Raw genomic sequence first — 14143 nt, 5'->3', positions numbered from 1 at the left:
GTTTGCTCGGATTTTATATACATATATAAAGTTGACAATACTCTAATTAGTTAAAGGTGTATTAAAAAGAGTATAATTTTGTCTTTACTTAAAGCCAATCGACACAATAGTATAATAGAAAACGACTATTTTAATATTTCGACTATGTAAAGAGACTAATAGTATAATAGAAAAGAATATAATATTACAACACAACATACGATATTTATATGCATTTAATGTTATACGATACAATATAATGCGTAATTGGGGGATAAAAAGTGAAAAATCGAAAGGAGGATGCACGCGAAGCCACCAACGGTCTCCGTCTCAGTCCGCCGAGACGGTGACTACCGCTGCGCTCCGCCGAGCGGCGTCCCGCCGGCCAACCCGCCGGAACCGATGGTGACGCGCCGCGATCGACGACGCCCTCCTCGCCCACCGCCCCCGCCTCTCGCGGAGGGGAACGGGGACCCCACGTGTCCGTGCACAGTTGGCCCTCGCTGGGCTGGTGGGCTCCCACACGGTCGCGGCACAAGCGTAGCCCACAGTGATAGAGAGAGGAGAGAGAGGGAGAGAGAGAGAGAGAGAGAGAGAGCGGAGAGGGCGCAAAATGATATTCCCCAATGTCCTCGATAGTTGGTGTGACCCTCTTTTTCCTCTTCCAGATTCCCGTACAACATATGGCGGAGCCTTTAGGTTTTCTCTATCTTCCTCTTTCGCCCTTTCCTTGGTAGCCACCACCGCCACCGTCGAAGAGGAGGAGGAGCGGGAGGGATAAGGCAATAGATCCGAATTGGTAGGGGAGCGCCTTTCGGCTAGCCTGGCAGCTGCAAATCGGTTTCGCTTGAGATACCTCCTTACTGCGGCAAATTTGTGGTGTGTGGTTAGGAAGTCGATCACATGCTTCTTTCTCTGACCACAGGTAGCTTTTCTGCTCTCATAATCTTTCATTTTGTGGGAGTATCTGTTCTTGATCATTTTTATCTGCCCTCAGTTGCGTAGTTTGTTCTTATGTATGTACGATTTTTGCGCTTTCAGGAAAGTTTCCCTTTTTTCCTTCTTTGTTCTTCCTTCTTTAGATCTCTTTCAGTTATAATTATTCTTCTTGTTTTGATTGGATTTCGTGGAACGCGTATCATCTTCTGCATTTCTTGATTTTTCTTTTCCCCAAGAGTTAGGATTTTTTCTCCTAAGATATATGTTTCCTGCATTGGGCATTGGTTGGAAGGAATATGAAGGCAAGAGATTGACGTGAACGAATGGTCATCCGAGAGAACCAAGAAAGACAAGGATTTTCTTGACCTAATTACTGTAGATTCATTCGGTTAACTTCCTATTTGATCTGAAGAAAGTCTTTGCATTGAAATAGTGATACTTTTGAATGTCTTGCAACTAGCAGTTCTAGGGCTCAAACATTCAGCTACTTCCATATGCTTATGTTTTATAGTTGGAAGATTGTGGAACTTATAATTGTTGATACAGAGTTTGTACCTTCTTCAAACCTTTTACTGATAAATTCTCTAGGGATAGCTCTTTGATGCTCCAGTGTGTCTGTTTCATGTTTAAATACATTAATCCTACGTTATGGCTCCTGTTGGTCAAGAAGAATGTAGATGTTATATTACTGCATATCTGGATACAAACTTGACTATGATTTCTTCTAGAGTTAATGTTGCTTCTTTTCTGTGTTCAATGCTTTCTTACCTTTATATGTTGCGCCATAACTTGGTCTTGATGCTGAGACAGTTGCCAAGCTAGTGCCCAATTAATTACCTGTTGTCAGGTGTCTTTGCATCGACTTTGATGCGTGCGGGAGATAGGCGCCAATAATGAGGGAAGAAAGCTCTTTGTGTGATGACATGATAGACAGGAATTGGGTATTGAAGCGCAAGAGAAAACGGATAACATCTGGAGTGAATCTTTTAAATGGGAAGGAGGGTACCTCCCTATCTTCAGAGTCCCTGCTGAAGAGTACTTCTGTTAAGAGGAAGCTGAAAGGTGACATTGACAAAATCAAAGGGCACGATGGCGTAAGATATTTCTTTTTGCTAAATATGTACTCTGGTCATCAGTTATTTATTCCTAATAGTCCTTTATTATTTGGATACCTTTAGCTTCTTCCTGAAACACTAGATCTCATCAGTCTGTTCTTAATAATTTATCAGGACATGTAAAGTAGGTGACACTTAATTGTCACAAAGAATGTTTACCCCGTGCATGCCATTCTAGGCTATTTGGAGAAGGTTTGTACAATGCAAGTTAGAGAATGATTCTCATGTATCAATGCAATATTTACAACTCGACTTAGAATATATTAGCCAGATGGATGCCATGAGTTTTTTGACAACTATCTTAGAATCAGATGATACTGCCATCTTACTGAAAGGAAGCTTATTTAATTGGGTATCACAAGCTTTTGACTACCATCTTGTAACCAGATGACACTTCCATCTTACTGAAAAGGAAACCTCATTTGAATGGTGTGTTACAAGCTTTTGAGTGCCATCTTATATTCCAAATGACTGCCATCTTACTGAATCATTGCCGAACAAGCAACACGCTAGAGAACTATTTTCAAAAATATCAGACTGCTGTTTCAGTAGGCACAAGTTCACATTATCATTTTCGATATGTTTTAAACTTTTCTAACGTGTTCATCTCTGGTACACTAATTCTTTAGCCTTTTTCCTTGTAGCATTACTTTGAGTGTGCTGTATGTGATCTTGGTGGCAATTTACTTTGTTGTGATAGTTGTCCTCAAACCTATCACCTTGAATGCCTCACTCCACCACTTAAGGTAATTCAGATTCTTCCTTGTGATGAAATTGTTTGATTATAGTTTGTTTGAAATACTCATATGCCATTCTTTTCTATTTTTTTCCTTCTTGTAGTGTACCCCACCTGGAAAGTGGCATTGCCCAAGCTGTTCTGATCACAAAGATAATGTGAAAACACCAAGTAATGCAGAGGCTTATTTAAGACGAGCAAGAACGAAGACCATGTTTGAGAAGTCTACAATCGTGCATAAACAAACTATCAATGACAAGGCATCACTTTCTGAGAGAAACTTTATTCCAGAAAATAATAAAGGAAAAACTACTTTCTCCCGTACAGCTCCAGTTCAGAAGAAGTCCGATTCCTCTACACATGATAAATTGGTATCCCTTGGTGGAATCTTGGCACCAGCTGAGAGTAAAATTAAGAAGAAGTCAGAATTTTCTTTTCATTGGAAAACAAGCTCCCGTAAGGAAGCACACTCTCTTGTTAAATCCTTGAAATCAGATCATAGCAAAAATTTTCCCGAAGAAAGTTCTGATAAGTACAAGAGGGATGTGCAAAGAAAGAAACTTATTGTTCCATTTGCTCTGCCCACTCAGAAAGCCAGGAAAAAGAAGCAAAAACTTAGCAGGAGAGATAAGAAGAAGAGATCTAGAACTGAAAAAGGAAAAGATGTTGCAACAGCTGTTAGTAATGAATTATCGACAGAAAATTGTTTTGAAACTAGTGGGTCACCTAAAAAATGTGAGTCATTTGATCAGTGGATTTCTGCATCTAAGAAAGAAGACAAAACACTGAAATACGACAGTGAAGAACAGTATGAGGTATGTTCCAAAGCATTCTTGAGAAGCTCGCTATCCAATTCTTCTTTTGGAAATGTTATTTACTTCACATGCAGGACTATATACTTTGCATTTGAAATTGATTAGCATCCCCTATATATCAGTTTACTGGGCATATATTGTGCTGCTGAGAATAACGATATGTTGATATATTCTGTAGGATATTCGTGATGATTCTAAAATTTTCTATCGCAACATGTTTCTGAAGGGGTCATGTCCTGATAGAACTTTCTAGTCAATCTCATACTGAGATACACACATTGTACTGTACTAGTAAACTATTCCTGTTGTAGTTCTTTATTTGTAACCACCTTTCCATTATTGTTAATGGTTGTGTGGGTTATGAAATGATACTTAAACTGAATCTCTGGTAACTTATCTGGCAATTTTCCCCCTACACTGATATTGCTGTTGGTATTAGGATATATTGCTCCGCATTTGAAGCGATCATGGGAAACTAGAAACAATAATCTTGGTCATCCAGCTACAGTCTCTCCTATCTCTCATTCATGTAGCACCACACACCTCCAGACACCCTTAAAAGATCTGGTATCCCACCTTTTGCTTTTATATAACTTATGTACTTAAGTTAATGTGATCAAATTATTAAACTAACATAACTGCCACTATCCTTAACTTCAAATATTTCTTAAGATTCTCCCAAAATTTAATGGAATTTGACTTAACTCAAAGATTTTGTATTAGTAGAAGCTGTAATTTTTAATATAAGGTAAGTTGATAATCAACACTTGAAGCCTCTTTAACCTTCCTATTCTCCTGTTATTACTTTGTCTCTCACCTCATCTGGCAACTAATAGGCAGTCCATGTATTAGGAGTATCATTACATTAGGTACTTAGTCCATGTAATTTCCTTTTTTCTACTTTATTCATTTCTAGTATGGTGTTTGTGCTAGGCAGTCCAGTATCATATCACACAATCAATGTTTTATTTAATATGCAGATGTCAACTGAGCAAGTGAGTCCCTTATCCAAAGAATTAGATGAACAAACCATGCAAGTACATAAGATAGCAAAATATAATGTGAATCCCTGGGAGGGAGTTCAACATTATTAAGCATCATTTTAGTTGTGATTATGCTCAGCAAGTAATGATTGCTAAAGTATGTCCTATATTCTTGTTGTACAATATCTTTTTGAAATGACTGACCATAATCTTGAAGTGAACTTCTTTTAATTTCTTATCAAGAAAACCCATTTTGTATTTTTTTTTAGAAAACCCATTTTGTATTGTTTTAATCCTGTACTCTTCTGTTTGATAGGTTGATCGCATTCTGGGATGTCGTGTCCAACCTAACACCACAATGTCTAGCCAAACAATTAGATCTGCTACTCATCAAGAATATGCTAACTCAGAGATTAATTCAGGGTGCTTGGCCATCGGACAGGCATCATATGGTATAATTGATCCTCAAAACAGTAGCAAGTTACTGGTACAGTGTCAAAATGGAAGCAAAGTTGAAACAAAGGATACAGAAAGTGCTCTTAAGGATGGATTTGATGGTGAAGCCAATTTGGTTTCTGAGGAAAAGAATGTATGTCATAAGGCTGCAGTATGTGAAGCTCATAATGGCCAATGTGAAACTAAAGGGTTTTCTGAAAATGCTGTTTCAGCAACAGAATGTTCGCAGGATGGATTCATCACAAAGAAAAGTTGTGCAGCTCTGGAGGATTCTCCAATGAATAAATCAGATACTGCCCAAAAAGTTAATATGGAAGATTTGGCAGATTTAGATCTAGCTAGTGCACAAATGCAGAGTGATTCACATATGCAGACAGGATCTTCTCAGTTAATTGTTTCCTGTGATTTAGATGGCAAAGAGGGGGTAATTCTTGAGAGACATCCAGAAAATAATGTTGAAAGTAGAACAACAGAGGAGATGATACAGGATTCAGAAACTAAGAACAATAATGTTGTCTATGAATTTCTTGTTAAATGGGTGGGGCGATCGAACATTCATAACAGTTGGGTTCCTGAATCACAATTGAAAATTTTGGCGAAAAGAAAGCTGGAGAATTATAAAGCTAAATATGGGACCACTGTCATCAATATTTGTGAGGAACAATGGAAGAAACCACTGCGTGTCATTGCTCTTCGGGCTTGTAAAGATGGCCTCAAAGAAGCTTTGGTTAAATGGTGTGGCCTTCCATACGACGAATGCACTTGGGAACGATTAGATGAATCTATTATCAATGAGTCAGCTCATCTGGTAGATGAACTGAAACGGATAGAATCCCAGACTTTTAATAAGGATGTTAAAGACGATATCCAGTGGATGAAAGGTGAATGCCAAGATGTTGTTCCTCTTCTGGACCAACCACAAGAGCTAAAGGGCGGGTTGCTTTTTCCACATCAGCTAGAAGCTTTAAACTGGCTACGCAAGTGCTGGCGTAAGTCTAAAAATGTGATCCTTGCTGATGAGATGGGGCTTGGAAAAACCATATCAGCATGTGCTTTCATCTCATCATTGTACAGTGAATTCAAGGCTAAGCTGCCTTGTTTGGTTTTGGTACCTCTTTCCACTATGCCTAACTGGATGGCTGAGTTTGCATTATGGACCCCACATTTGAATGTCGTGGAGTACCATGGTTGTGCAAAGGCAAGATCCATAATACGTCAGTATGAATGGCATGCTAGTGATCCTAGCAAATCAGATAAATCAACCAAGTTGTACAAGTTTAATGTTTTGTTGACTACTTATGAAATGGTGCTTGCTGATACCTCTCATCTACGTGGTGTTCCTTGGGAAGTTCTCATAGTTGATGAGGGACATCGTTTGAAGAACTCTAGTAGTAAACTTTTTGGTTTGCTTAATACATTTTCTTTCCAACACCGTGTTTTATTGACTGGAACCCCTTTGCAGAATAACATAGGCGAGATGTATAACTTACTCAACTTTTTGCAACCTGTTTCATTCCCCTCTTTATCGGCATTTGAAGAGAAATTTGATGATCTTACAACAGCAGAAAAAGTGGAAGAGTTGAAAAAGCTTGTTGCACCGCATATGCTTCGAAGGCTTAAAAAAGATGCTATGCAAAATATCCCTCCTAAGACTGAGCGGATGGTTCCTGTTGAATTGACATCCATACAGGCTGAATATTATCGTGCTATGCTGACAAAGAATTTTCAGATTTTGCGCAACATAGGAAAAGGTGGCACTCAGCAATCACTGCTAAATATAGTGATGCAACTCCGCAAGGTCTGCAATCATCCATATCTTATTCCAGGAACAGAACCTGATTCTGGTTCAGTGGAATTCCTGCATGAAATGCGCATAAAGGCATCTGCAAAGCTGACTTTGTTGCATTCTATGCTCAAAATTTTATACAAGGAAGGGCATCGAGTTCTTATATTTTCTCAGATGACTAAGCTGCTTGATATTCTCGAGGATTACCTAGCTATAGAGTTTGGGCCTAAAACATTCGAAAGGGTGGATGGGTCAGTATCAGTGGCAAACCGTCAAGCAGCTATTGCTCGTTTTAATCAAGACAAATCTCGATTTGTTTTCTTGTTGTCCACACGTTCTTGTGGCCTCGGGATCAATTTGGCCACTGCTGACACTGTAATTATATATGATTCAGATTTCAATCCGCATGCTGATATACAAGCTATGAATAGAGCACACAGAATAGGGCAATCAAAGAGACTTCTAGTTTACAGGCTAGTAGTACGTGCTAGTGTTGAAGAGCGCATTTTGCAACTTGCTAAAAAAAAGTTGATGCTAGATCAACTATTTGTGAACAAGTCAGGATCCCAGAAGGAAGTGGAGGACATTCTTCGATGGGGAACTGAAGAGCTTTTCAATGATTCTGAAGGTGTAAATGGACAAGATTTGAAAGAAGCTTCTACAAGCAAACTTGATGCTGTTCTTGATAGTGAGCATAAACATAGGAGGAGGGCTGGTGGTTTGGGGGATGTATACAAAGATAAATGTACTGAGGGTTGCACAAAGATCTTGTGGGATGAAAATGCAATTCAAAAACTTCTTGATCGATCTGATCTTCAATCAGTTCCCGAAAACACTGATGTGGATCTGGAAAATGATATGCTTGGTACAGTGAAGGTAACTTCTAAACTTTCTGTTACACTTCTATCTTCAAAATGATTTGTGCTGTACTTGTTTCTATTCATGACACTGTTTATGATTTACTTTGTCACTCCATTATTTCTTTATATTATATGTGCTGTTTGTTACTTGAATGACTGCCATTTCAAGTGCTAGTACAATATTTATCTTGAATGAAGGGGTATGTATCAGTTGGCACAAACATCAGCTAAAAAGTAGGAACCAATCAATTCTCCAATGGTTGTTGGGCATGGTATGGTACCACATAACGGAACCCAAGCGAACTGTACAGTACGATTGATATTGGAGGTGTGCCCAGATATAGAAATCAGTCTCATACTTTTTAGAGTTTCTCCTTAGGATCCATTTTGAAGTCAGTGTCACATCACTTCTTTTGGGTTAATAAAATTCTTATTATCAGACTTTGAAACTTTTGACGTGTGCTTGGTTTTGTGTATGTGTATTTTGCAAGATACCGATAGGTGCAGGTTATTGCTTAAATCTAAACATAGATAAATATCAACATTATATTCAAATGTATAGGTAATCTTGCAATACATACAAGGTCAAAATGACATTTTTGGCAATATCTACCAAATACATGGAACAACATGGCTGTGCATGATTATACTTGTATAGGTGATCTTGATCTAGGGAATATTTTCTGTTCTATAAATGTTATGCCTGAAGAATATCTATGGAGAATTATTACCACTGATTTAGGGATAGTATAGTTCTCTTTGCTTCTGTTTGATGTCAAACATCTGGGCTTTTGAGGAATTATTGTTGACATTGCAGTAACGTTGGAGATCGTTTTCAGATTAATGACCTTCTTGGTTTGGTACATGCCATTTATGATTTCACAGATACCTTGTCTTATATATAATCTGAAGACAAATCTCTTGTGGTATCCTAATCAGTAAAGCTATTTCCTGTTTTTTTATGCTTTTTGTGGTATGATAGAACTTTTCTTGAGAAACTGCTGTGTCCGTTCACTGCTGTTGTATTTTACTTCTTTTCCACTGATACAAGGCTTCCTATCACTTCTTTATCAGTCAGTGGATTGGAATGATGATACAAATGAAGAACCAGATGGGACAGATTTGCTCTCTGGTATAGCTGGTGATGGTTCCGAGCAAAAATCTGAAGCAAAAGAAGATAATGCAGCTGGTGGCACTGAGGAAAATGAATGGGATAGGCTTTTACGTGTAAGGTAGGTATGCTGAGATATATTGATCTGATGATTATTTTGAGAAAATTTTTAGCCTCCGTAGTGGCAGTTATCTTTTCTGCTCACATTTGCAGTTGTGAAATTGAATTTAGATATTCTTACTATTAATAGATAAATCATGTTTTGTATTTGGTACTAATTTACTCCTGTCATTTTTTAAGAGATGGACTTAAAAGCTAATATTTTGATTGTGGTGTTCTTTAAGGGCCATACTCTAGATCTTGTTTGGTGTTTTTTTTTTACTTTGACCATGTATTTCTTGGTCTTCCCTTCACTTTCCTAAGACCTCTTTGTTGACTTGCATTTTTTTTTTAATGGAAGGCCTTCAAAGACATGCTTAGTTATCCTTATCTGTAATATTTGTACTCAAATTTGTCATAAATGCTATTTATAAGTATTTTGTTAATTTTTAAACCTTATTCCATATGTTTGATGTGGTACTTAAATATGATAACTAAAGCTTGTATAATTTGGTGGTTTGCAGGTGGGAGAAATATCAGCTTGAGGAGGAAGCAGCTCTGGGTCGAGGAAAGCGTTTGAGAAAAGCAGTGTCTTACAAGGAAACATTTGCGTCAATACCAAGTGAAACTTTTAGTGAGGTAATTTGTTTCATTCAAAACAGTATAGATACATTTTGATAATTTGTGGTTGATGCTTGCATTTTATCTTTGTGATTTGAGCCACTTTGAAAAATAGTATTGGATCCAGTTGGATAACTTATTGTTGACTCTTTTTTTTTGTGTGTGATTAGATATCTTTTGTTATGGTAAGTCATATGTTTGTTCTTGTCAATCACAACCAATTTTGTTAATTTCCTGCGTTCAGACCTAGGCATAACAGAATTTGATTTACAAAATTTTGATTGTAGTTTTTTCTATTTGCTTATGTGCATTTTTATATAATATTCTTTGTTTTATCTTTTCTATTTATAGTTTTGGAAACAAGGTTTAAACTCCAGAGCAAATAAGATAAAATAAACAACATTTTCTTCTTTATCAGAGGGGCCAGTATCTTAATGAGGCTTTCTCAATATATTTCTGCTGTTCCTTTTTTTTAGTAAAATAGTTAGAGATGACTTTGTTGAGATCTTCCCGATATTCGGCATCAAGTCCCTAGTTTAGTCACTTATAACAGGATGATCAAACAAAGGAAAAATTTTCTAAATTTGTTGGTTACGTTTATGTTAACCTACAAGTGGCTTTATTATGGAGAGGTTTACACAGTATTACTTGATGAGGTCCATTACTAGTAATTACCAGTGCGGGCACTCAAGCTTGCAAGGCAGTGTCTGTTTGATACTGAGAGGAGTGGCCTTTGGTTCTTTGTGAGGCGTTGGCTCTCCAACTTTCAAACTGATATCAGGCTAGATGTGACCACACATCAGAGCTTGCCAGTTGGGGAGCCATGACCTCTTCAGTTCTCATGGTGGGCACCATCTAGTGAGATTCCTCACTAGTCATTGTTGGTGTGAGCGTTTGCGCACTCAAAATTTCTGCTCTAGGGTTGGTCCTGGACAGTTTACCCTTTTGGGTTGGACACCAGAATACACCTCTCGGAAAGGATTGGCCTTTGGCTTGTTATAAGGTGATGGCTCTTTGATTTTCCACAGTGTGGACTAACTGTGGTTTCATCATACTCAATTGATTTCATGCTATTGATTTTTATCTATTTGTTAATTTCAAGTGTCACTGTTGTGAAGCCTAAGATGTGGCACCCAAAACTTTACCATGAACAGTTTACCAATGAGTTAAAATATTTTTTCATGTAAGTATGATATTATTGTGATTGAAATGCCTAAAAGATGGAGTAGGTTCTGTGTATATTTGATACAGTTTACTCAATTGATCTCAAATGATAGAGCAGTGCTTTCTGCTCCATTTATGATTATTTTCAGTTACGTGCTTCCAGGTGCAAATTGTTTTCCTTCATAAGTTTTTGGTGCATCTTTGTTAATTTTTTTAATTGGCTAAGAGCATCATTTAACCACTCTCTTATGCTTTCTCTAAATGCTTATTAAAAAACTATCTTTCTTGCTCTTAATATCGGTTATCAGAGTGGTAATGAAGAGGAGGAGCCAGAGCATGAATATACGCCAGCAGGCCGTGCTTTAAAGGAAAAATTGTAAGTTTAAAGTTTAGTGTTTTTCTGTTTCTTGCCAGTTTAGTATGAAAATTTGCCTAACAATTTCTTAACCAGTGCTAGGCTCCGTGCTCGGCAAAAGGAACGTATTGCCCAGAGGCAGACTGCTGAACTTTCCAATATGATAGACAAAACCGAATTACCTAATGAGTCATTGGTTCAATCTGTCAATGAAATGGAAGGCTTAGCTAAAAAAAATCATGACAACAAAAATGACCAGGTTGTTGCCATCAACCTGGAGGATAATAGACCATCTCAACAATTAGATGGCAACAGAAGCGAGTCTTTTGCAAGGTTTGGGAAGTTCTCGAAGCATGGATATAAAAGATTCCACAGTGATCATCTGGATCTTTCTGTCAGACCTCCGGAAAATCTTTCTCCAGACATCTTTTTGCCTAGCCATCAGTTGCAAAGCGCAAACATTGCAAGTTCAATGCCTTCTAGCAGCCTTCTACCTGTTTTAGGACTATATGCTCCTAATGCTAATCAGGTAGGTTTGTCATCCAGAAACTTCCGTGCACCATTGAGACAACCAATATCAAGCAGTGAACAAAGACAAATAAATAGGGGAAATGTAGAATACCTGTTTCCGTCAGCTTCCAGTTCTCGACCTTCAAGTGACCAAAGTGTTGAAGTCAGAGAAAAATCTGCCAGCACATCTACATTACCTGAAGCATCAGGATACTCCTTGAATCACAAGCTGAAGAATATGATACCTGACAGCTACTTTCCATTTTGTACTGTATGTTTCTTTGTAATCTTTACAAGTTTGGTGTTTCTGTGGAATATAACTAATTTTCTTTTATTTTAGGATAGAAAACATAGAGTTGTGAGTATAACAAGATGGTTCTTTTATATGCAGCCTGCACCTACATCTGGAAGACCTCCCCTTGATGCACTTGAAAACTCAGGTTCATCCTTCGCCTCATTTCAAGAAAAACTGGGCCTTCCAAACTTAATTCTTGATGATAAGCTGGTGCCAAAGTTTCCATTACCATCAAAGAGTTTGATGAAGCAACATGTAGATCTCTTACCTAGCTTGTCATTGGGCATGGAATTCGTAAATGACACCTTTCAGGAATTCCCAGATATGCCTGTATTACCCAATTTCAAGCAACAGCCAAGCGATTCCCTGAAGCAAAAACAGCAGATGACAGAGCTACCCTCAATGCATGGTCTAGGTCATGTTCAAGGCACATATTCATCATTACCTGAAAACCATCAGATGGTTCTTGACAACATAATGATGCGAAGTCAGTCTGCAACAAATAAGTTGTTTAAGAAGAGATTAAAAGTAGATGCATGGTCCGAAGATGAACTTGATTCTCTTTGGATTGGTGTCCGTAGGCATGGAAGGGGTAATTGGGATGCGATGCTCAGGGATCCCATATTGAAATTCTCAAAGTACAGAACTGCTGAAGATTTGTCCTTAAGATGGAAAGAGGAGCAGCAAAAGATAATGGATGTGCCAGCTTTTTCAGCACCAAAATCTTCGAAGTCTCTATCATTTCCTGGAATATCAGATGGTATGATGACTCGGGCTCTGCTTGGTAGCAAATTTTCTGGCCTTGGTAGTGAACGGCCGAAATCCCTTTCTCATCTGACAGACATTCATTTGGGCTGTGGTGATTTTAAGTCTAGCTTTCCATGCATTGATCCATTTGGTCAAGTTAGTAGAATTGATGAGAATTTTCCACAAGTTGTAGCATGGCAGCATGAGAGACTTAGACCAAATTATACTGGAGACTTATCTGCTGGAGCATTTAATAGACTGGATAACGTCAGTTTGCCCTTCGATCATCCTTGTCAGGGTAACTTAGCTACGAGTCTAAGTGTGAATTTACAGAAGAATGAAGATGAATATCATGCTAAGAAGAATCATCCCGTGCCAGTTGTTCCTGACAAACAGCTGAATCTATTGCATAATTCCAGCTGTAATGTAAATCCCAAAGAATCCAACATGGGCATTCCCCTCATCCCCCAAAAGAAGCAGGTTTTTCCAAACTTTTCTTCCAATAATGATATTGCTCTTGGTAGCTCAAACACAGACAAGCTTCCTCATTGGCTTCGAGAAGCTGTCAATATCCCTTCATCCAGGCCATCAGAACGTGAGGTGCCCTTGATGTTGCCGCCAGCTGTTTCAGCAATTGCTCAATCTGTTCGTTTACTTTATGGAGAAGAGAAAACATTCCCACCATTTGCAATTCCAGGCCCTTTGCCTATCCAACCAAAAGATCCAAGGAAAAGTTTGAAGAGGAAAAAGAAGTTGAATAAGCTTCGGCAGCTGACCCCTGATATTGGGTGTGCTACAAAGAATTTTGATCATGGTGCTTCAAGCTCAATTCCCCCAGCTCCAGAAATAATGGAATTTGTACCTGATCCTGGAAAGTCTGACCTCAGTGAAAACCTCACTCAGAACCTAAACTTAAATTCACCATCCTCATCATTATTTGTTACACAAGGAAAAAGTTCAGTCTCAGCACTAGCACCATCTCCTGAAGTGCTGCCTTTGGTAACATCTTGTATGCCTTCTGGACCTTCTGAATTGTTGATAACAGATATGCCTGGCCCTAGCTGTCAAGTAGCAGAAATATCAGAGTCAAACGATCTTGTATTCAAACAAGATAAGGAGGTACTAAATGGAGATAAAAAAGACATTCATGGGAAACAGAAGATACATGAGAATTCACTCTTGGGTTGTTGGGATACAATGCTAAGTTCCGAGAAGATTGATCAAGTGGATGATGGAGACTTGAGTAAAACTCATTCTGATACTAGTAAATCTAACCAGGTCAAAGTTGAGGAAATGTCATCTGAAGAAACTATGTCGGATGATCATTAAAGTGGACATGAACAGTAAACATTCTGGTTTTCTTCTTGGCATCCCCTTTTTCCCTCATGCTTGTGGAACCAGACACAGTAACTTGCCATCCTTGTATATGTCTCAGCAAGATTGTTGTCCAATATAAAGCAATGAGACATCTTTCAAGTCGTTATACAAGTATTGCCAATCTCATTGTTTTTGCATATCTTTGGTTATGCTACAATTTACTCAAATATATGCTATAAAAGGGCTTGTTAACAA

The 14143-nt window shown here is 38.2% G+C and overlaps 1 protein-coding gene across 3 annotated transcripts; it reads left to right on the top strand.

Moving 5' to 3' along the window:
* Positions 1-261: 261 nt before the first annotated feature.
* On the top strand, positions 262-14143 carry LOC103997617 (protein CHROMATIN REMODELING 4). Of its 3 annotated transcripts, none has more exons than XM_009418897.3 (10): positions 262-904; positions 1766-2012; positions 2678-2779; positions 2874-3584; positions 4884-7685; positions 8744-8901; positions 9404-9518; positions 10973-11040; positions 11116-11800; positions 11921-14143. In XM_009418897.3, exons 2-10 carry the CDS (start codon positions 1812-1814, stop codon positions 13898-13900), a joined length of 6822 nt encoding a protein of 2273 aa, XP_009417172.2. In that variant the 5' UTR covers positions 262-904; positions 1766-1811; the 3' UTR covers positions 13901-14143. The 3 variants fall into 3 exon arrangements, with proteins under 3 accessions (XP_009417172.2, XP_009417173.2, XP_065022566.1); XM_009418898.3 differs by having other exon boundaries at positions 1729-2012; XM_065166494.1 differs by lacking the exon at positions 262-904 and having other exon boundaries at positions 1898-2012; positions 2663-2779.

This window comes from Musa acuminata, chromosome BXJ3-9 (genome assembly GCF_036884655.1).
Source record: "Musa acuminata AAA Group cultivar baxijiao chromosome BXJ3-9, Cavendish_Baxijiao_AAA, whole genome shotgun sequence".
Lineage (NCBI taxonomy): Eukaryota > Viridiplantae > Streptophyta > Magnoliopsida > Zingiberales > Musaceae > Musa > Musa acuminata.
Note: the sequence above shows the minus strand (reverse complement) of the source record. Positions and strands in the feature narration are given on the sequence as shown.